This window comes from Anas acuta, chromosome 9 (genome assembly GCF_963932015.1).
Source record: "Anas acuta chromosome 9, bAnaAcu1.1, whole genome shotgun sequence".
NCBI classification, from domain to species: domain Eukaryota; kingdom Metazoa; phylum Chordata; class Aves; order Anseriformes; family Anatidae; genus Anas; species Anas acuta.
Genome location: NC_088987.1, coordinates 5033507 through 5057029, shown reverse-complemented (window position 1 = coordinate 5057029; position 23523 = coordinate 5033507). Strand labels below are relative to the sequence as shown.

Here is a 23523-nt window from a genome sequence, read left to right as displayed (position 1 = left end):
AGACAGCCAGGCACTGCCCGGGCTGTGCCCGGCCCCTGTGCGCAGGGGTGCAGCCCCTTCCTGCTGCCTGGGTCTGGGGTTAACACAGCCTGAGCAGGGAAATGTTTTTTTTTAATTCAGCCCCAGTTCCGAGAGCTCTTGGCGTATGCAAATGTTAATAAAAATCATCTTTTTAAACTGATTTGCCCAGATGAGAGAATCGGGATTTCCTCTCCGAGCATCTACCTGTCAGCTCAGATCCTGCAGCCTTTCTTAGGGGGCTAACAAAGAAACCATTGCAGGAGCTGCTCCCCTTGCTCTGAGCAGTGCTGGCATGCGAGAGCTCAGCCCGTGCGTGGTGCTGGGCTGGCGGAGGCGTTCACGAGGCAGCTCCCTGGCTGCGGAGCAGAGGAGCGCTGGTGTCGCTGTGTTAAATAGCTGTTGGTTCAGCATCTGATTGAATTAGGACTCGTGCGAACTCTATCAGTCTTGCGGAGCAGATAAAGGCTTGTTTATTTTTCATTGGCCCTTTGTTGAAATAAAGCGGTTTCTGATAATGCCCAAGTAATTCTTTTTATCGACATTCGGGAGGCTGATACGGAAATAAAAAACAGAGCGCTCTTTCAGTGGAGATTAAGATCTCGCCGAAACGCAGCGGGCTCCTGACATGAAGTATTGTCAGCGCTTCTGCCGCGTGCCTTGGTGATGAGCAGGGCTCTTGGTGCGGCTGCTCCTGAATGGAGCAGCCACTCGCCCTGAAAGACGAGCTCAGAAACCGAGTGAGTTTGCCTGAAATTAGAGAGCCGCGCAGGGCGCATTGTGCCAGACAACAATAGAGATGTGTATCGCAAATCTGATACGGCAGTTAAAAAAAAAAAAAAAAGAAAAAAAAATCTGAAAATCTGATACGGTCGTTTAAAAAAAAAAAAAGGAAAGAAAAAAGGAAGTGAAGGTCATAGGGACAGCCTTTATGGAACATTAAAAACAAACCCAAGATCTCGTTCCCATCGTGGATAAGGTGTTGCTTGGCAGTGCAAGGGGAGGGTGGGCTGTAGAAATGGGAGAAATGGCCCAGGGGATGGCGAGGAGCTCGTTACCTTGTCCCTGCTCATCCCAGAGCCGTGTCGGGCTCTGCTGCTGCTGGTGACAGCCCAGGGCAGAGCCCGGCGGTCCCCAGGGCCAGCGGTGCTGCTGCTGATGGGTCGCTTCCATGGCAACCTCGCTGTCACCGGGAGGTGGATTTGTCATGAAAAGGGAAAAAAAAGCTGCTACCAGGCAGGCTTCGGCGTAGCTGCTGGTGGCACTGGGCGTCCTGGCAGGGGGACGGCCACCCACGTCATCCTCTGCAGTGGTTGATCTGGGGCAGCTCCCTCAGGAAAAGGAACTGGGCTGATGGGTCCGTGCAGATGTTGCAAACACAAGACCACGCGCCCAGCTCCTTCCCCTGCCATCCCGAAGCGTTCAGCTGACTCAGGACGCGTGGCTGCCCTCCGGCTCCCCGAGGGACAGGATTTGCTTGTCTGCCCTCAAAGCCAGGCACGTTATCAGCGACAGAGATGGGCGAGAGCTGCTGCTGTCAGGGGGAGAGCACCGCGGCGTGGTGGGGCCGTGCTGGGCATGCAGCCCGCTCCTGCTTAGCTCAGCGTGCGTAACAGGGGTGCTTTTTTCTGAGGAATATTTTAACCCGTGAGGAATATTTTAACCGGGTTTTCTGCTGAGCTGCGAGGTCAGGGTTTCTGCATCTCAGTGCTCCGGCATTGGCTCTGTCACTGCCACGAGGTGTGGGGAAGGAGAACTTTTTACAAAGGAGCCTACTGTGGGGTGAGGTGGGAAGCTTTTGTGGCTGGGGCATATGAGGCTGCATCACACCCAGTTCTGCACCCAGCAGCGCTTAGCCCAGGGGACTTGTGTGATTGTTTTCACTGACTTAAAAAAAGGAAACCCAGATTGGTGGTGGGGTGAGAAGGAACACAGAAGGAACGGGCTTGCAGAGCAATGGATCAGGATGACTTCTGTGGGGCCCTCTGGAGAGGCTGGAGCTGTCTGACATTAACTGGGCTGGGCGTTAGGTACTGGAGAAGCTCGGGTTGGAGCCCTGTGGGGTGACGTGCAGTGGCAACAGGAGCAGAGGTCTTTGTGGACGATCCCAGCAGGGAGATGGTGGCGGCTGGGTTCAGAGCTGTGCAGGCTCCCTGAGTGATCCAACAGACCCAGAGATTTACAGCTGCTGCTTCTGATTTTGCCTCGCCTATGAATTTGGCTGTCACTCTGATGCGAAGAGCCAAGCAGACGCTAAATGAACTGTGTTCAAAAATACTTCCTCAATAAACGGCTGGCAGATTAAATTTCAGAAGATGATATTACCTTTATCCCATCTTGATGATAATTTTTAATTATGGTTAATAAAGATGCAATCTGCGTTTCAGGTTTATTGTCTTACCCCATCATGACTCCATCCTGTAAGAAGATTGCTAACGATGCAAGCATGTGCTGGGCAGAGCTCTCACCTGGAGACATGGGGCTGGTGAGACAGCACCTGTGTAGGGGCAGCATTTGAAGCCTTTCCTACGTGTGTACTATTCAGTCCTAAAATCAGCTGGAACTTCTGTTCCCTTGTCTGTTCTCCTGGAAGGCTGTTTGTTGGTTTCCTACCTGAATATACCCATGAGGTGTTTGTGCAGTGATCCTGTGCCACGATCTGCCTTGTTGCTTAAATAATTCTGAAGTCATTCTGAAGATGCCCTGATCATCATATTGCTCCTTTCTGTATCTGCTCTAATGTGCAGTTACTGTTCTTGTGGGCAAAGTCTCGCCTTGCCCAGTGGCGTGACTCCTTTCTCTTCTTCCGAATTTTCTGTCTTTGGAGGCTGTGTGGTATGAACCATAACTGGGTCTTCAGTAGCATCCGTCCTGAGGATCAGCAGAAATTCGAGGATCAGAAAATCCCAGGCTGTCCTGAGCTGCCAGGCACCCACAGGGATCCCTGAGTCCAGCTCGTGGGTGCCCAGCAGTGACCCAGCAGTGCCAGGGGATTCCTTCCAGCTTCCCTCATTCCTACAAAACTTCTGGACATGGTGATTGTTCAGGCCGGTGCCTGCCAGCTTGCCATTGCGGATGGGGATGCGCTGACAGCCCCATTGTCTTTCTGCAGCTCTATCTCCCAGAGCAGAGCTTGCTGAAGTGCCTTGCTGGGAGCAACTCCCTGCCCAGCTGGTCCAGGAGGTGCTGGCGCTGCCCGCTGCTGCTGGGTGCTTTCCTAGGGGCGTTGTGGGACCGTGCAGCTCTTAACAAGCTGAGCTGGAAACCCTCCCCCTGGGATCCTTTTTCCCTTTGTCTCTTGCTTTAATCTCTCCGAGATTTCACGATTGCAGATTTCGGATACAGCAGCAGGCAGCCGCATTATTCACCTCCTGGTGCAAAATTCATCTCACCTCTGTGGAAATGAGGGAGAGGACGGAGGAGCGAGTGAGTTGCCAGCTCCAGAAAGCTAATCTGGCAGATTAATGGATGCACTGGCTACTTTAATGGTGTTTGTTCCATCTTCCCTTAAGTGTTGTGATTGCAATACACAGCGTGCCGTGCCCTTCCTCGTCCGCAGCTCTGAGGAGTGCAGACAAGCAGGGGCGGTGTGAGTGAGCCCGTCTGGCTGCAGAGGGAGAAGACAGAGGTGCAGTGATCCTTAAAATTATTACCCGACCGCCCCCGTCCTTTCCAGCCAGCAAGGCCTCTTGCTGCAAGCCCTCAGTGCTGAGAAGCTGTGGCTGAATTCCCGTGGTGAGGGACCATCGAGTGCTGCAGGGAGAGGTCAGCCTGTGGGGTTGGAAGGAGTTTTTGGCTGGGGCAGCCATCCAGGGATTTCCTTTCAGGATTTGCTGCGGCGGTATCCCGAGTGCTCGCGTAATCAGAAACACGTGCAGGTACTGATATTCCCCGGGTGTCAGTCAGCCAAAAGGAGAAAAGACAGGAAAAGCGACTTTGAAACGAGTTGTTCCATTAATCCCCAATCAGGGAGTAATTAGTGAGCCAGGGCTGGAGCCAAGTCGGGTGATCCAGCCTGACTGCTGCTCTCCCGCGGCTGGGTGGGACGGCTGCAGGCGCTGCAGCCTTGCCTGTGCACGGGGCAGAGCCTGGCCAGTCACGCCTCTGCTTCGTGAAGCCAGTTTCCTGACATAACAGGGACATGCGAGGAATCTTTCAGCTCTTGTTTTAGGAAGAGAAAGGAAATTTAATATCAAAACTAAAGATAGGAGCATGGTCGAAGCGGCCTCTCAGCCAGCTAGGGTATGTTCTGCTCAAGCGTTTTGTTGATTCGGCAGGTTTATGGCAGTGCTGCCTGAATTTTGTCCTTGTTTATTTATGACAATTTTTTAATCGCCGTGTTTGAGCAATTTGGTTGGGAGTAAACCTTTTGTTGTGTCTTTCTCTTGGCCCATGCGTTTAATGACGCGATGTCACTTGCTGGGAAAACGCTCACTGCCATGCGGTGCGGAGCCTGAAACATGCCCAAGGAGGAACCTGGCGAGGCATGGCTTGTAAGGAGAGCAAACACCGTTTAGCAGACAAGCTGATCTGATTGGAAAGCGTGATTTCACTTTGGGAGAAGCACATGGTCAGGTCTTGGAGGAGGTTTGCTGTATATCCGCGCTGGGCTCGTGTTCCCAGGCACCGTGATGTCTCCTGCACACGCTGTGATGGCCCTGGGAGGCAGACTCGCATCCGGGGCTATTTTTGTGTGTTTTATTTCCCAGTTGCTCAATGACAAGATTAGGCTTGGGCCTGGGTTAGATTCTTGTATTCCTGTATTTGACATTAGGAAGCTTTGTCAGTGGGACAGATGGTGGTGCCCAGCCTGATCTGAAGCAGCCTGCGCAGGAGGACTCCGGTGGTCCCCGGGGAGCCCGCACAGCCAGCTTTGCCTCCAGAAAGGTGTCTGCTTGAAAAGGTGGTCAAAGGCAGGGATCTGCTGCTAGAAAAAGTTGAAAAATCCATCTGGTTCTTAAGGTTGTGGGAAGCTTTCAAACATGTCACATTGCTTTCACGTTTTCAGGGTTGAAAAGTTTAAATGCAAGAGGCAGAGTCTTGCTCGTCTTGCTGTTTATACGAGAGACTGGTGATAGATCGTAAGCACAAAGTAGGGCATGCAAGAGCCGGAGCTGAGATTTCAAGGCTTCCGATTGCCTCTGCTGCTTTTCAGCATTGAAGTGACTGCTGCGTCTTGTTCCTGTCCTCGTGGAGAGCACCGTGCCTTTCCAGCCTCCCAGCCTTTTGTTGTTCCCTCTCTTAACCGAAGCCACGGGGAATAAAGGTTGATAGGGTTGGGGTTACATGGTGGTGGCTCTGCGTAGCACCGCCACGGCCCCGCAGCTGCGATGGCAGGGTTTTACCCTCGGGTCAGGAGCCCAGAGGATGCTCTCAGGCTAATTGTGCTAATTGCCCTTCTGCTTCTTTTGGCAGCTGGTGATGGAGTTCTGCGGTGCGGGCTCCGTCACCGACCTCATCAAGAACACGAAGGGGAACACTTTGAAGGAGGAGTGGATTGCCTACATCTGCAGAGAGATTTTACGGGTATGTGTCCGCAGGGAGCTAAATGCCATGCTGGTGGAGTGTTGCACTTGGTTCTCAGGGGACACGTGGAGCCCTTGGCTCCTGAGGCTCCGTGGCTGCCGCGCTGCCATGGACTGGAGCTGCTTCGGTGCCGGTAGGCATGAATGATTCATGTGCTTGTATGATGCATAATGAATAAGCGCTAGTTAATGCCCTTTAGCTCTCTTAGCTCCCTGACTTTTAACCCTCTTTTCTCCTTCAACAAAAATATAATTTCCTTTAATATTAATAGGGCAAAGATTTATTTACAATAGAATTATATTTTCAATTAACGGAAAGGTGAGGACTAATAAAATCTGTGGAAAGAGTCTGCATGATTAAAAAGCACCGCGTGCTTTATTAAATCCACGTGTCTCCGGCTTTAATGAGGATGCTGCAGCTTTTATACCTGCAAGATAAATGTTTGATTGGAATGTCTCAAAATGGGCCACGCTGGAGTTTCACATACTGGGAGGTGGCACCTCCAGCAAAGGCTTGCTTTCATTTTCTGCAAATGAGGTCAGATTATGTGATTGTAAAGGCTGCCCCGACATTAAAATCTAGAGCTCCACAAAGTGAGATTTTGTTCAGGAGAAGACAGAAATATCAGACACGTGAAGAAAGCAGTGGAAGAGCCATTCAAAGAAAATGAGACGAAATGACTGCTCTGACAGCTCGTCAGGCTGTCTCTGACACGGTTTCTGAGGCTCCTGCTGCTGCCCAGGGGTGACACAGCGTTTCTCTTTTGACCCTGGATGCCACCATCAGCGCCGACACCACCAGTCTGATGCGCAGAAGGAGCTGGCGCTGTAGCTGATCAGTTGCTGCACGGACATTTCTTCCAGTGTCAGGAAACCACAGTTGCACGGGCTTATTTTAAATGTATGAGCTCTGTGGGCCTACTTCTTAAAATAGCTGCTGGTAGTGAGTCACAACCTAACCACTGAGTCATGTCCCAGGGCCACCATCAAGTGTCACCGCTCACTTTTAGACCCTGCAAAGTGCAAGCTCCGCTCCGCTGTGGCCACGCGACGAGTCAGTGGTTGGTGACCTGCAGGCTGGGAGGTCTGCAGAGGCTTTCAGGTCGTAAAAATAGTGTTTCAGGGCGTAAAAGATTCCCACCTTTGCTGCAAGCCCCGTGGCTCGTTCTTCTTTCGGAAGTTGGGGGCCTGTTGTGAGACGTGGCCCTGCCCTGGGGAAGGATTTGTGGAAATCCAGTGAAAGTTTTGCTTTGCCTCCAGTGCACGAAGGAGCCTCTAACTGGGCATAACGTGGCTAAAAATTGAGTGCAGCAGGGCTCCTCTACAGATCTAATCTGTTCCACAGTGTTGTCCCAAGGTAACGAGCAAAAACTGACTAATAACTACCAGCAGTGATAGCAGGAATTATTTTCTTCCTCAAATATGAATGTTTAATGTGAAACGTAAACCTAATGCAAAATTAGTTTTTAAAGAAATCCATATTTTATTAAGCTGGCAATATAGGTGGATGTTACTTTGGAACTGAAATAATAAATGAATGAAATAAAAAAGTAGGTTGCAAAAAGAAATTAATGAGCTAATAAAAAAGCACAACAGAAAAGCTCATTTACCTTTAGCCTTTGAGACGGGCTTTTAATTTGAGCTATATCTCTATTAGGGATATGTACAAGTTATAATATTGTTATTTGCATGGTAGCTTTTTTGATAGAAGCTTTCCTCTATATTGGAGCCCCATTTATTGGACCGATATAAGAAAGAGAATTGGTTTTTGGGTTTCTGGATGATGGTAATACAGAAAGGAGGCAAAAACATTCTGTTATTTCTGCTACACAAATGGCTCCCTAAGGCAAGGAAGCACATGGGGAAAATTACGTCTAGAAATACGAAGGAATTTGGGTTAATATGGGTTCCTGCAGAAACTGAAAGGTTGGTTTTAATCCCTGTAGAGCTGACAGCCCCTGTCCCCTGCGACAGAGAGCACCCACTGCAGCACACAGAGGCAGCCCGTGGGCACTGCACTTGCTGGGGATGTCCTCCCAGCGTGTAACACAGGGCAGGATTTTCAGCACACGATAAATAAGTGTTCTCAGGTGCTTAACTCCAGCTGGGAATCTTTCATTTCTGGGCCATAATTGGTTGAGGAGGAACGTCAGAAAATGACATGCTTTGAACTTGGATTCCTCTAACCTTTTTCTGAATTCTCTAGGGCTTGAGTCATCTACACCAGCACAAAGTAATTCATCGAGACATTAAGGGACAGAATGTATTGCTGACAGAAAATGCAGAAGTTAAACTAGGTAAGAGTGGGTTAGAACTCTTGGAAATTGCAAGTAGGCTTGCTGGAGAGAAGAAAAAATTGGTAAAGCCAGTAAATGACTTGGAGAAATGGGTTAGATCCTAAGAGCTACTGTGTGTTTTTTCTTGTGCCACCCTCAATAACATGACCTTGGGCGTTGATCAAGTGCCATGCAATAAACTGACAGTGATTGATGACCAAGTTCTGCATGCAAAGATCTTTTTTCAGTGGCGTTTCTGTTACAGAGGTGGCTTGAGCAACTCTGCCATCAGATAGGGGTTGAGCAATCATGACCATTTTTTCATGCCCCAGGTTGAAAATTTGCCTGTGTGCATCCCTGGATGTTCTCAAAGCCCGTTTCCCCATTGCTTTGTGGAAGTGTCCTCCAGGACTGTAATCAAATCAATTTAGTGTGACATAATCCAGATTTGTTTTCCAAGGCAACCTGTGGGAGAGAGCCTCATTTGCAAGAACTACTCTCAATTTGGTATGCAGTGTTAGTCACCCTTGAGACGACCCGTCATCCGCATGGAGCTCGTACGGATGACAGCAGATCAGCACAGATGATGTGCTGATATCCTCAGTTGTCCAGCACCCATGTTATTAAAGCTGTCTTTGTGCGCTTTAATTTATGCTAGTGATGAAAGATCCCTTACACTGGGAAAGTGAGGTGGAAACCTTGTTTTACCATGTCTCTCCTCCCTCTTCACAGCAGAATAAAAACCCAGCTTAACAGATGGCACCACCAGCTCGTTTGGCTTTATGCTGGTGAAGATTCCCCTCCAAGGGGAAATTCTCCAGGGCAAATCTCCAACCATTATGTTGTGCAAAGTGAACTTAGTGGACCATGGAGTATTCTCTCATTGATTTGATTTCATCAGTTTTTGCTTCATTTTGCAGCTCTATGCTTGACATTTCCCTATGGGCCTTTGTCCTTAGCCCTCAGTTCCTTAAGCCTTTTGCATTTCTGCCGTTTGCAGCAAGAATTTAGGTAGAAAAATGAGGCTTCTACAAACATTTGGCAGGCTTTAATTCAAATGAAAAAGCATAGAACAAAGGCTCCTGCTTATTCATGTTTCTAACCCTGTTCCTCATTAGTATGAGGAGCTGTGATTTCTTTTCATTGCCTCCTGGCAAGGAGGAAAAGACATCGGGTTTCTTACGAAACCTGGAAATCAGATGATCAGATTCATCCTTGGATGACCTCTGTTGATCTGTTGACCTCAGCAGAGATGAAACAGGAATGTCTCCAGCCATATTTTTCTCTCCTGACTATGCGCTAATGTACTTTAATGTTTTACATTCACCAGAAGAACGTTGCTCGGGTTTGTCTCTGACCTCATGGTGCCCCATTGTCTTTCTGATCCGCAGTGGATTTTGGTGTCAGCGCCCAGCTGGACAGAACGGTGGGCAGGAGGAACACCTTCATCGGAACGCCTTACTGGATGGCCCCGGAGGTCATTGCTTGCGATGAAAACCCTGATGCCACTTACGACTTCAAGGTACTGAAACAAGCATCGTCGTACTCCTTTGTACATCATTGCAGATGTAGTCTGCAAAGTCCAGCACGTTCACTAATAAGGTACTCAAGGGATTAAAGCAGCTGAGAGACTCAGTCTTCTCTGTGTGCTGGCTGACTCAGCAGCGCTTGAGATGAGAGTTTGTGATCATAAACACCTTGGTATGATCTCAGATTTTATGCCCTAGTACCATAAACTCGAGCAGTCAGGAATTCGGTATATTCTCGCAGCTTTGCAAAGTACATTGACGGGCAGCGGAGTCTCCTCCTGCTTTCTGGCTGTTAGATTTTGAGAAGTGAATTCAGGTCCAACGCGAATCTTTGTTGTGCTGCTCACGTCTCAAAATTTTCTGCGAGGAAGTATTTCCCCATGCTGAGAAAGGTGTCAGACTGAGGCTTCCTACCTGCTATTCTGCTTTTTAGTGCTGAATGTTTAAATACTACCATCAAACATGCTGTATTTGCTCAATTTATTCTGCAGAGAAGTCAGGTCAGGTTTAGAAAGGGCAAAATCACATCTTTTGGCCTGCAGGCAGGTATTCACGGGGAGATCTGAAGGATGCCACACAATCAGACACTCGGGGGTCTGACCTACTTTTCACATGTCTCTGTTGCCTGTTTAAAGTTTATTTTTGGATCGGTGGCAGCACAACATTGCTGCCGAACTCTAACGTGGCAGAGAGCGATGTGCCACATAGCAGGTCAGCGGGAGGGAGATGATTCCCACCTGCCCATTCAAACCCCAGTGAAGGCTGGCGTTTAAAGCAAGAAAATCTTACTCTGTTTTATCCCAGTTCTGCCTTAGTGCAGGTTTCTGGACACACATCTATAGGCACGTCCCTTAATTTTTGTCCTGTTTTTTTTTGAAGTGTCCAGAACTCGGTTTTCTAACTGCAAATGCCCTAAGGTTCACTGAGCAGGCCCAGAGAGTAGAGAAAAACACTAAAACCTGGGCTTTTGGAGGAGAAGCTGAAAGATACATGCAGCTGGCTATACCACTGTTTGTGCACATGCTGAGAGGTCGCTTTACAAAGTAATGTTTAAAAAGGTCTTTGTGACCTTTTGTTATGGGGCTAGGTAGCTGCTTTTTAACAGCAGGGCCTTGCAGTGTAATAGCACAACAGCCCCCCATGGCCGTACAATTTGGAGGGCAATTACTGGCCTCCCAGAGAATTTTAAAGTATCAAAAGATGCTTTGGTATTTCATAGAATCAGACTGGTTTGGGTCAGAAGGGACCTCAAAGCTCCTCCAGTCCCAACCTCCTGTCATGCAGGGCCCCCAGCTTCCCTGCAGGGCCCCTTTAGGCACTGGCAGGCCACTGTAAGGTGTCCCCGGATCCTTTTCTCTTTGGACTGACCAATCCCAGCTCTCTCAGCCTCTTTTTGTAGGAGCATTGCAGCCATTTCAGTGTATCAGTCAACTTTGGAACTGATGATTTTCCTGAGAGCAGCTCTCCAGTGCCAGTTCAGACTCAGGGTTATATAAATTGTTAATGATAAGGACACGTAGAAATAGTTTAATCCGCAATTATTTAATTTTCTTTGATTAACCAATTAAAGCAGGCATTTCCTCAGCTCCCCTGATTGCTGTGCTCTGTAGCAGGGCTGAAGCCCATGCTCCAGTCGTGGAAAAGAGAGCTGCAAGTCCCGTTGTTGGGAAGGATGTGGGTTTGTGATCCTATTTTTTTTACAAGGAAGGGTGATAACTTCACAGGCAACTTTCTACCCTCACAGATCCCTGAGGTTTCTCCTCTTTCCAGAGCAACGAGGACAATGAATGTGCCGATGGCTGATGCACAAGGTTGGGAGCAGAATGCCTCTGTTGTCCCTGAGGATCAAATGCTCGTAGTGGGCTGGCTGCTTTTGTCTCTGAAGTTGGCATTTACGGTTTTTCCTTGACTGGGACCATGAAACAGAAGGCTGATTGCTGCCGACACGCTTACTGCAGGGTGTGCTCAGAGCTCGCGGGGATGTGGGAGCTGCTGGACATGAGTCTGTGCCCCAGCTCGTGTCCCTGCACCTGACGCTCTGGCTTTGAAGTGGGGGGAAAAAGATGTAAATGGCAATTTTTTAAAGGCATGCAAATCAGATGCTCAGATTTAGCCAACTGGCTTAAAATAGCGAATACAAAAGATGAGACTTATTGGGTGAAAAAAGGAATCCTCACAGGCTTAATCTGCTGGACAAAAAGCCTCTGATCTCAGTGCTTTCTCCGCCAGAAAGAGATGCCCGTGTAATCTATGGAAGGATGCAGTAAATACCTCCTCACAAAAATAAACCACTTTAAAAAAGAACAGATAGCAACCCCACGCTGCTGAAGTTATTTGTTGGCTTTTGCCCCAGACAGTCTTCCTTTTTTTCTTTAGAGATAACTTGTCAATAAGCTTAGAATCAAAAGGAAAAAGGAAAAAAAAAAGAGCTTGCTTCCCTTCCCAAGTCAAGACAATACAAATATATTAGCGCTGCGGCTTGTTGCTGGGTGGACTGAAAAGCTTTGCAGACTCAGAAAGAAAAAAAAAAATGAATTCCAGATCAGCACAAAATGCGTGCTTCCCACTGAGTTTTCTGCTTTCTCTCGGAGACTTAGGGAGGTGATAATCCCTTTCTGCGCTGCTCCAGTTTTAAGATCACTTGGCATCCTGCGTATAATGCTGGGCACCTCAATATGGAAAGACACACTAGGAATTTGGAAGGAGTTCAGCGGCAACCAAAAGGAAGGGGTCATGCGTACTGAATCATGTGGAAAGACTGAGATGATTAAGTATGCAGCACAAATCCCAGCTGGGCAGAGACAAAGAATGGATGTGACTGTCCTGTGAAAGTGCTGCGAATGAGATTGGAGAAGAGGATTTTTAGGCAGGTAGGAAGATGTGTAGCAAGAACTACTGGGACAGCATTTGTTAAGGGAAGACTTGAGTCAAAAAGGAGGAAAAATGCCTTGAAACTGCAAATCCAGGTTGGCTCCCTGGGAGGGGGCATATGGGGAGCTGCTTGTGGTCCCCAGGGGTGCCTGCCCTGCCTCTGGCTGAGCTCTCGGTGCTTTGTGCTGGGAAAAGCAGCCAGTCTTGGGTGAACCAATTTGCAGGATTAGAGGCTTGAGGCCGCCTGGAAAGGGCGGCTCTGACACGGAGAGAAGATTGAAGAGGGAGCACAGGGACATGGCAGAAAGCAGGGCAAAGGCAGAACGGGATGTGAGGACTGGAGACAGAGGGAGAGGGGAGGGCAGGGTCTGTCCTGCCCCCTGACACGGACCTGCTCAGGGGGTGCTCGTTTTTCTGCGTAGTTTGGCCACTCTGCAAAAGACCTCTTTAAGCTTAGCCACATCAGCTGCGTGCATGGGGCTTCCCTGTGGCACCACAGCTTCTGCCCTGGCCATCGCCCCTGGCCCTTCTTGTCTTGTTCTGCTGTGGCAAAGCCCCTTCCCTCAGCACGGCACTGCCCGTGGCTCCAGCCTTACAGCTTTCACACTGGGCTCCCGGAGAAGCCTGAAGTCATGGCTCATTTTGGGGAGAAGACCTGCTCGGTGAGACCTGTGGCCAGAGGAGGAGCGGGGACAAAGCCATCGTTACCAGACCTGCTGGGAGAGCAGCCCCGTGCTCGTGGTCCGTGGCAGAGAGGGGAGAGAGGAAGGAGAAAGCTCCTTGGCTTTGCATTAGCCGGGTGTGCGGTGCCAGCTGGCACCTCCGCCACCCCCAGGCCTGGAGATGTGTCAGGGACTGTGCTTCAGATGAAGGCACCAAAATTAGTCTGGGTTCTGTTCCCGACGCATCGGGTGCTGAGTTATGAATCATTAGGCAGCCCTATACATGGTGTCCAAAATAATGAATTAGCCACCTTCTGCCAAAAAAACAAGTTGCAGCAGTGCCGTGAAGGAAAGTTCTCGTTTCCCCTTGCCCGAGCACACGCTGCCTCTCCCTCCTCTCCTGCCACCCTTCGGGGCTCCTTACCGGCCCGAGAGGTGTAGCTGTGGGGTTTCTTTTTCTCACCTGGGGTTTCCTACAGCGTGGCCTGGTGAGGAGTGAAGCCCGCCGGGGCTTTCTGGCAGGGAGCTGGGGCTATAAATATTCCTGTTTGCAAGTGAGAAAACCGAAGGAAAAGGGATGCAAGCGGGCGATCAAAGGAGTTTTCCAAATAGCTGCGCTCTGTGCACTAATCATTCAGGAGACTCACCCAACCATGTGGGCTGAGGAAGGTTGGGAGCCGAGTAAATGAAAGTGCCCGCTTCTCCTCCCACTGGCGAAAGGCTGCTTTCAAGCTTGTATTTAACGAGCAGTGCATGATTCAAGAGAATGTCCTGAGGTATCTCAAGATACTTCATGTTTCTAATCTATCCCTGACAGCCCGTTTGCTGCGGCGCTGTAACAAATCCGGTTCTGTAGCACCCAGCTTTGAGCAGGGAGCCTACAGCCCTGCTTGTCCAGGACCCGGATTGCTGCCGTGGGCTAAAAACACCCCCGGGATCAGGACGTGGCTGTGATGGGGATTAAAGCCTGGCCGCTGCACTGCGTCCTTGGAGCTGGATGGTCAGGTCACAGGGCATGAAATTGTGAGCTTCAGCCTTGGCTCTGCCAAAGGCTTGGGAAGGCAGCAGGGATTTGTGCACGGGATGCTGTGTGGCAGCTCAGCCTCTTGGGAACGGGGAGATGGTCCCGGTCAGTGCAGGCCAAGTGTCCCCATCCCTGTCTGCATCCAAGCAGTAGGAGGGCACCTCTCTAGCACCAAGAAGCACCTCCAGATGAGGGCAAGGTGCTGAGAGCGAGCTGTACATAAAACTGTCACCAAAATACTTAGTGAAAGTTGCGGTTTTGACCTGTTACACAACAAAGACCTCACACAGGAAACCAGCATTAGGATTTCATGCCAAACCATGCAGGTGACGCTGAGCCAAGTGCTCCGGTGCTGCTTTGGGGAGATTTCACCACTTACACCCCATGGGCACCGCTAGAAGCAGCCGTGGTGCCCAGTGCCCGCTGCCCAGAAGTGGGGCCACTTGGAGCTGGTCTCCCCACTTGCCCCTTGCCACTTTCTCCATCCATGAAGCAGGAAGGTGGTTTGTTGCTGGTTCACTGGGGATTTGGGGCTTCATTCTTTGGGGTGCCACAGCCACAAGGGACATTTGGGATGCTGGCATCTCCTCCGGCAGCATCCCCACCATGGCCACTGGGAGCAGTGCCCAACAAAGTGGCTGCAGGGGTTGGCCTTGTCATCCACCAAAAACTCTGTGAAGGCATTGAAATAAACCTTGGAATAATCAGCAGGGCTGGGAGTCTCCTCTAAAGCCCTAACAAACGGGCAGAGCATAAAAGATGAGCTCCTGTGCTGCGGGTCTGGGGGCTGGCAGAGAAAAGAGAGACCCAGCACATGGGGCTGAGCTCTGGGGTTCGCTTGGTGCTCCCTGTCGTGACAGTGCTCCACAGCATGACGTGTTTCCCTTTGCTTTGTTTTACAGAGTGACTTGTGGTCTTTGGGGATAACGGCCATCGAGATGGCGGAAGGCGCTCCCCGTAAGTAGATGCCTGGCTCTGCTTTGATTAACGCCGCCCCAAACTTGCTGGGATTTGCTGAGTGGCAGCCGGCACAGGGATCTGTGCGAGAAACGCCATGCAGGGGGTTTGCTGAGCAGCCTGGGCTGGGTGAAATGGAGTTTGCAGGGTCCAAGATGTGGTAGGAGAAAGCTGCCAGATCAGCATGGGAATTGTGGTGGGCAGTGAGCAAAGTGTGGTTCCTGCAACGTCACCTGAGCTGTATGTGACTCAGTTTCCTCCAAAAAAAATGCAGATAATGAAGGGAGTGAAGGATGAAAGCAGTTAAAAGGCTGCTCCTCATCACTGGTATGCTACTGGCCACCAGTGCGGCACACAGGGTTTAGCTGGCACATCCACACCATTCATACTGCCCTAATTTTGGAGTGCCAGCTCTCTCCTTGGGAAGCCCACAGGGTCTGGGCGATGCCAGGCCCCGTTTAATGCCTCTTCTCGCTCTTTGCAGCTCTCTGTGACATGCACCCCATGCGAGCCCTCTTCCTCATCCCCCGCAACCCAGCCCCGAGGTTGAAATCAAAGAAGTGGTGAGTCTCTTTCTCGGTCTTCAGTGGTGGTAAAACGGGGGCAGGTTTGGGCCTGGGTCTCCCATGGAGAGGTGTTTTCATCTCCATGGCTCATGACCGTGGGGTGAGGAGATAGCTGGGGAGGTAGCGAGGGAAATGCTTCTCACACTGCCCTTCCCAGCACCGAGACGGCTTTTCCAAGGCGCTTTGTACAGCTGAAAGCAGATGACACCTCGCTTGGCTCCCCTTTCTTTCCAGTAAGGTTCCGTTTGCAAGTGGAAACATGTACCCGTGCCAGAAAAACGATAGTTTATCTTGAAGGCCCAGGAATGCGGAGATTTGTACTTAGTTTGGGCTTTATTTTAAAAATTTGGAGGAAAAAGTACATCACAGTTTTGTAAAAAAGCAGGGTATGCCAATAAAAACCCTTAGGAAAAATATTCCTGAAGCCCAGCAGATGTTGTTTTGTTACTGTATGTTCTGTACCGATGGAGCTGGAGTCCTTAAAAACACTCATCCTTGGTTCGCACTCTTTGCCTGCCTCAGGTTCAGCAGCAGTTTTGTCAGGAGGGATCTGCCAGGCACTAGAGAAGCAGCGCTGCCCCTTCCTCCCAGACAGGCTGCCATCAGTGAGGAGAGTTTTGCTTTATTCCCTGAAATGATGCACGTTATCTTTTTGAAAACATGAAGGAAAAGGGAGCAGAGTAGTTGGCAGGGACTGAAAAGATGGTGCCAAAGCAGTAGGTGTGCTGTTGCTGGGAGGGGAGAGGAGTCCTCTGCATCTGAGGCATGGTGCTGGAGTTTTGGGGCCAGACCCCTAAAAACTCACCTGGACTTTAGCAAGAGATGCCTTCATTTTGTCAGCCCCATCCTGAGATAATCCAGTGCAAAACCAGGACAAGAGGGACCTCACCATGCTACCTCTGCCAGAGGGTGTCAAAGGTGCTCTCTCCTTGCAGTGTTTTTAGGATGCCATTAGACAGAGCTGAGAAAACAGTTCAGACACTTGTTTTCTGCCAGATCACCAGTCTCCTACTTCATTATGCTACACGGCTACAGCACGAAATGGATTGTAAGACTTCAGTTTACTTTTCATACAAATATGCTGTTTATTCAGCAAAGGCTTTCTCAGCCTGCAGACAGAAGGCAGCTGACAAAAGCAGGCTTTGAGCAGACAATTTTCCCCATCTTCTTAAGGTAAAAACTGAGCTGGGGTGGTCGTTATATTTTATTTCCCCCTCAGGTAAGTGTCTGAGATACTTCGATGCGTTTTGCAGCAGCCAGGGCATTCCCTGACACCACCTTCCCCTGCTGTGCAGGTGGCTCTCTCTCAGATTTCCGTGTCCTAAGCTTTGCTCTGCTGCTTGGTTGCACAGCTCGGCCCTGAGCAGTCGGCTGTTTGAGCTCAGGCTTTGCTCATGTCCTGTCCTTGACTCACTTCTCAGCCAGAGGTGTTGGGCCTGGCCAGCTTGGGAGCTCTGCAAGACCCAGGAGGAGAGGAGATGCTTGACCAGGCTCTCACAGCAGCTCTCTAGCTGCCAGGGGGCTGTTTTTCAGAACAAGAAATCACAAGAGAAAAGCAAAATGGAGAAAGGTTCAGATCACACAGCCTGCCTGCCAGCTCCTCCTTTCTGCATCCTTTTTTTTTTTCTTTGGGTCTGGGTTTGTTCTTGCTTCTGTGTGCAGCAACACACGAGAGTACCCAAGGTAGGAAGCTCATCTCTTTCCTAACGTGAAAGAGGCAGTTAACAGACTGCAGCCCCTCTGAGGATAAGCCAGTAAAAGCAGCTGACAGGTAGCAGCAGCGCAGGAGCTACTCAATTGAAAATCCTAGAGAGGAAACATTTTTGTTGCTTGCTAGATCCTTGAACTTGCTTTTAAAGCACTGCTGTGCTCCTGTGAATTTAAAGACTCTTTGGTATCCTTTTCTCTTCCAATTAAAACGAGCCAGCAATGAAGCTTTATTTCCTTTTTCCTGCATTTCACAGGTAAAATCTACTTGAACTTTAGTGATGCCATTACCATAAACACTTCCTAACCCCTGCTTTATAAGAAATGACAAAACCTCTTTGTTAATGAAGTGATATTTGCACTGCAATAGCACTTTTCATCCAAGAAGCTGGAAAGCCTTTGCAAACATTGATTTAAGCTTTGCAAACCCCAGGAGCTGGAGGAGCAGCAGTGCGTGTGGCTGTGCAGATAGGCTGGCCCGCGCCGGGGGAAGCGATGAGCCGTGTGAAGGTGTCACCCTGAATCGGAGCCAGGAAGAAAGAAACCTGTTGTCTGCTGCCTTTTTGGGAAGGAATGCCAAGCACCTGCAGGCTCCCGGGGCATTTTGTGCAATGCTGAGTTGGGTTTGATTCTTGCTGCTGCAGATGGAAACTTGTCACAGCAGCTTGGCGAGGCACAAGGTTGGTTCTTGGCTCAGCCAGCTGCTGACAGAGCTGGGCTGGGCACAGAGCTGTGTCCTGCATCCCTCTGCAAATACTGCCTCGGAGCCCTAGGAGATGGACAAACCCATCGTTTGCTGGAGGGTATTTTTTAAACTACTTCATCTTGACCATATCTGAGGGCACACTCGGCTGTGCGCCCATAACTGGAGGCTCTCTAGGTTCAGACTGAGAGGAGAATCATTTTTAGAGGTGTGTTTTTAGAGCATCACATGGACATGCCCTTGTGGGATACACAGAGACGCTGGGTTTCTTGAGGCAAGGTGCAGAAGGAAGATTGGCTCATTAATAAAGCTGGAGGGAGGATTTAATTGGATCCAGTAGTGTATTTTATTTTTGCATCTCAATTTGTATGGATTAGCACTTAAAAGATAAATCACTTTTAGTCTGACAGCTTAAAAGTAAAATCCCTGAAAGCTTATTGTTTTATTTCTCAATGCAATTCTGTAGTATCTGTTGGCTTCTGACATTAATTTGCACTCATTTTCCCATTTGCTAAAGCAACATGCAGCGTGGCGGCCTGTCAACATCCCTCTTGTAAATCCCTGTTCTCTTGGGCTTATGATGTGGTGAAATTAGTTGCAGCAAAACTTTCGATATGTAAAAACTTGAGACTAAGAGAAATTTGTTTATTAGAGATTTGGCTGGATTTGTTTTGGCTGAGATCGAATCTAAGGAGGGGTCTCACCAAAGGGTCTCACATTTCCATGCATTTTGTTGGTTGCCAATGATGCCATTTGATTTTGGTCACTCCCCAGTTATGCTGATGGTTCCCAGGATCAGCAGAATGGTGTTTTCCCCTAATCACACATGCAAAAAATGTAGATAACGACATGCATGGGAAGAGTAGGAGAAGACAGAGTGATAAACATCACTTGTGATGGTGCAGCTTTGAGACCATGCTGAGTGTCAACAGGGAAGTTGCCTGAATCCTCTCAGAAGGCTGCATCTGAGCAAGAGTAATGCAGAATCTGAGCAGTGTTCTCAAATACCCACAGGTCTCCCACTTTCTAATACAAAAATCAATGCTGTTAACTGTTTTCTTCCTTTTTTTTTTTTTCCCTGTATCTTCCTTTTCTGTCCTGGGCCAGGTCTAAAAAGTTTCAGTCCTTCATTGAGAGCTGCCTGGTGAAGAACCACAGCCAGAGACCAACCACGGAGCAGCTGATGAAGCACCCCTTCATCAGAGACCAGCCCAACGAGAGGCAGGTCCGCATCCAGCTCAAGGACCACATCGACAGGACTAAAAAGAAGCGAGGCGAGAAAGGTCAGTGGAGGAGCTGCTCTCTGGGCAGTCACTGATTTTTGTGTGTCCTTGGAGATCCCTCGTGTAGACCAAGGTCTGTCAGTGCAGGAGAAGGATGTGGGTAGCAGGAGAAAGGTAAAAAGCACCAGGCTGCTTGCAGTCTCAGTCTCAGTTTCCCTTCCTCAGGTGGCTAAATTTCTTCCCAGAAAGGTTGAGTTGAGTATGCATTGTCCTTTTGTGTGAATCCTCTTGTTACAGTTTTAAGGTCCAATTATTCTGTTTGGTTTGACTCCTCTCAGCCATAACCAGAGTTGCAATGAAAATAACTATCTGTAACAAAGCAGGTGATGTTCATACAAAGGCTACAGGTGATTGTCATTACAGCTAATTGCTGTTTTTAAATCTTTTTTTTTTCCTGATGAAAAATGGTGTCTTTTTTGTCCAAGTGGTAATTTCCACATGGCACATTTAGGCTTTGATTCATTCGAATGTGTGTATAAAATGTCCATGTACGTATGTACATACAAACGTGTGGGAGGGAGAAACTGCTAAGCTGAATTTTCCCAGGTCCCTCGTTTAAAGTCTGTTGATCTATGTGACATTTTTGCTGCACCAGCGACGAGCAGAGTTGTGCAAATGAACATCCAGATAAGACCCTTGCCCCAAAGCAATCCCATTGACTAGCAGTAACCTATTAAACTGAATGTTTTCAGTGAACTCTCCAGGCCCTATCAAAGCCCTCTGAAGGGAAGATCAGATAGCTGAAGAAACTTGTTAAAGTACTCTGTTGCTTGTGAGCTGAATTTTAATTTGAGAGCTCATTTGTAGAATTCAACAAATTAATATATATTGCTATTTCGCTTCTTATTGGTAGCAATATTAATTTTTCATGTGTACCTTCCAGCCCCTTGTAATAGATTTCGCTATAATCAAAACAATAAAGCTGGATCTTAGTGAAGTATTAAATGTGTTTAGTCTGGCAAATGAAGGTTGTACCCTAGAGATGGAGAGTAATTGGATAAACGCAAGCCTTTCTTTTACTATCATTCCCTTCATCTGATAAAGATGATATCCCAGTAGAAATCACAGTGTGCAGCACAACACTGCAGTTGGGCTTTTAATGTCGATGTCTTCATTGCCTGAAAAATATACGTGTTTGCATAGGAAGAGCGTGTATTTAGGGAGAGAGAAGTTCTCACCTTCGGAGCAATAGCTGATCCCCACCTTCCATTGCCTGTGGTGCACCTCACTTGCAAGAACTCTCCTGAATAGGGTTTTTGCCGTATTGGGGTAAATCTCTATTTTATGTTTATTTTTCATCTTTGCTTTTGAGTTCATGATTGCTGGAGGCTGTTGCCCACTGCAGCCAGGACTGCAGCCCTCTTTCTGGCACGCCGAGCATGAAAGGCGCCAGGGAGACCAATAAAGCTTTCCTGGCCTTGCAGCCCCCCTAACATCAGCAAGCGGACAGAAACAATGCTGGGTATTCTTTTTCATGCCAGAAAAAAATGAGTTTTCTGTTCTCCCTCAGAGCTCTGGGGTTTTCAGCCATGAGAAAAACAAATGAGTCCAGTAAAGGGCACTGATAAGCAATTATGTTCCTAGATGAGACAGAGTACGAGTACAGTGGAAGTGAGGAGGAGGAGGAGGAGAATGACTCTGGAGAACCCAGGTAAAGATCAACATTTTGTTTCTACCCTTGTGTCTCTTTAACTCTGTGTGAAGTTGGCTTGGATTACAGGCTCATACGAACTAGAAATGGAAAAAGGACAGTTTGATCACTGAGTCCCATTCCCTGGCAGAACAGAGTACGTTCCCCCTGTCAGGTGGTGGGTGGGAATTAAGCTGATGCTACAGATCACCTCAGCTGAAAGCTTGGGAAGAAGACCCAGATACCTCGTTTGCTGTGGGATTGCAGTGGGATTGTCACAGGAATGTGGCAGGTCCCCTTGGTATCCTGCTCCCTGCTAGGCAGCCCTGCTCCATGCCGTTAGAGCTGCTGTGCTCTCAGGGGTGACATGGGAAGGCAGGGTGGGATGGGGTGGGTACCAGAGCAGGGTGCCCAAGGGATGCAGATCATCCAGGATGCATCAGCATCATCCCTTCCTGCTGTGAAACGTAGCATGGGCTGCAGGCTCACCCCATTTACACCAGTCCTGTGCCACTCTGGTTTGCCATAGCACTCTTTTCTTTCTCCTATGATGTTTTCCCAACTGCTGCAGAAATTACCTCATTAAACATATTGGCCATAATTCAGCAGAGCCAACACGGTCATATTGATGAGGAATCACACTTTTTCTTACCCTGTGTTTGCTAGTTTGGGTCTAGAAAGGTTCCTGCAGCTTTTTCTTCATGGGCTGCATGTACAGAAGGCCTCGCTTGCACACATCAGCTTGTGGGATATAAAACTGGATGTGCAGAGCTCACTGCTCAGTTTTCATGTGCAGAATCATTTGTTCACACACAGATGGGTATGTAAAGAACTGCCCCTGGGGGTATTTAGATGTGGAAAAACGTGGGGTGAAATTAAAGAAGCTTCTTGACAATGTGGTTCCTTATATCCAAGTGCATCTGTCTCCCTGTTTCCATGCAACTTCTCACCATGAAACCTTCGCAGTGATGCTGCAAGCACAATAGGTCTGGAACTTTCTTTCTTTTATGACATTTTTCAGTCTCATTGTAATTAGTATCAGATTATTCCATTATTTCCCTGAGATAATGTAGTATTTTAATAGCTGGCAATGATTCATGCTAAATGTGCTTTGTGAACAGCTAAATATAGTGCGTGCCACTGCAGCACAAGGGACTTTGGTGAGAAACTTACTGTAAAAGAAACCTTCAGCAAATAAATTGTCGGTGAGCTCTAAGTAGATCAAGCATGCCCTGTGGTCTGGGCTGAGCTGCCAGGACATACGTCCACGCAACGCCTTGTCTTCTTCAGGGCTTCTATTTAAGAAGAAAAGAAAAAATAAGAAGGGGAGATGATGTGAAACTCATGCTCCACTTGGCACTGTGCCTCCTGCCCTCCCCCGATGCTTGTGGCACCCCCTTCCCTCCATCCCTGCTGTCCAGGCGTGCCCAGATGCTTTGGGGGCGCACAGTAAGGGTCACGACAGACGTGAAAAAGTTTTAAGGATGCGCGTGGGACCTTCTGTGGTGCTTTTCTCCCGTGCAGCTCCATCCTGAACCTGCCCGGAGAGTCAACACTGAGACGGGACTTCCTGCGGCTGCAGCTGGCCAACAAGGAGCGCTCGGAGGCGCTGCGGCGGCAGCAGCTGGAGCAGCAGCAGCGGGAGAACGAGGAGCACAAGCGGCAGCTGCTGGCCGAGCGGCAGAAGCGGATCGAGGAGCAGAAGGAGCAGAGGAGGAGGCTAGAGGAGGTAACTGGCCGGCCTGGAGCTGCTACAGGTGGCTGGGGGAGCTGAGCAGCAGGTCCCAGTGGGTGCTTTCAGCCTGTTTGACCGTCGGTTCCCGACCTTCGTGGTTGGTAAACTCGGATGTTTTGTTACACTGAACAAAGCCCCCTGCTCGTGCTTTTTGTGTACCTACCTCCAGCTGCTCTCCTCAGCACATGCAAGCGTTGCCAGCCCTTGTGGAGGTAACAGAGCTTGTTTGCTATGAGTAAACCCTTTACATACCGAACTCAGAAGGGTTCCTGACTGAGCAGTTAGTCCTGTATCGGTGTGATAGCTGTACTCAGTCCACATGGGCAAAACTCAGGACATACGTCTGTCACATTCATTGTCTTTATTTTTTGCTGTGATACTTGGGAAGAAGCTGAACAACTCCATTCACCCTTTCCCCACATCCATGCACCGCTTACGTCCCTTTTAATCCCTATTTTCAGCCTGGGTCCTTTTAGCCCTGCCAATTACAATTTCTCTTGTGGGGGAGGAGCAGATGCCTGCCTGACTTGAGCAACGATCCCTATGTGCCCCGAAGCATAAGATTTCATTACCCTTGTCTTAACATACCAGCTACAAATACGATTGGTCATAAAATTATCCACCCCATTTAAAATCCAGCTGCAGTATTTCACTGGGTGTCTCTGGGTGTCGGTGAGTGGCACAGCCTGGCTCTGGAAGTGCTCGCTTTTGGCTTTACTCACAGTTCCTGGGTTGCAAAAGTCCACAAAACAATAAGGGGTTTTCTCTTGTTCTAAGTTTATTGATGTGGTTTTGGTCAAAGAAACCCATTGACTCACAAAAGCTCATCCCAAGCATCCGATTGAAGGAATTATGTGTTAAGGGTAATCAAATTAGCTTTCTGAAGAGGTCACCAATATGTCTGAAAAAAGTCTTGCAGTAAATGGGCTATCAGAGCACCCACCCCCTTAGTTTGACTGAGCCACAGCATCTGTTTTGTTTAATCTGGGTTTCCCTAGACTGGGTTTCTGTGGGACGGGTAATGCCCCTGGGCTGGA

At 48.9% G+C, this 23523-nt stretch overlaps 1 protein-coding gene across 5 annotated transcripts in view; it reads left to right on the top strand.

Moving 5' to 3' along the window:
- Positions 1-23523, top strand: part of TNIK (TRAF2 and NCK interacting kinase) — a 140720-nt gene that overhangs the window by 71950 nt on the left and 45247 nt on the right. For all 5 annotated transcript variants that reach the window (XM_068692625.1, XM_068692621.1, XM_068692624.1 and 2 more), the window contains exons 5-12: positions 5434-5544; positions 7750-7840; positions 9211-9341; positions 14808-14862; positions 15347-15425; positions 18946-19121; positions 20706-20772; positions 22276-22480. In XM_068692625.1, the coding sequence (XP_068548726.1) occupies positions 5434-5544; positions 7750-7840; positions 9211-9341; positions 14808-14862; positions 15347-15425; positions 18946-19121; positions 20706-20772; positions 22276-22480 (915 nt within the window). The remainder of the gene's footprint in view (positions 1-5433; positions 5545-7749; positions 7841-9210; positions 9342-14807; positions 14863-15346; positions 15426-18945; positions 19122-20705; positions 20773-22275; positions 22481-23523) is intronic.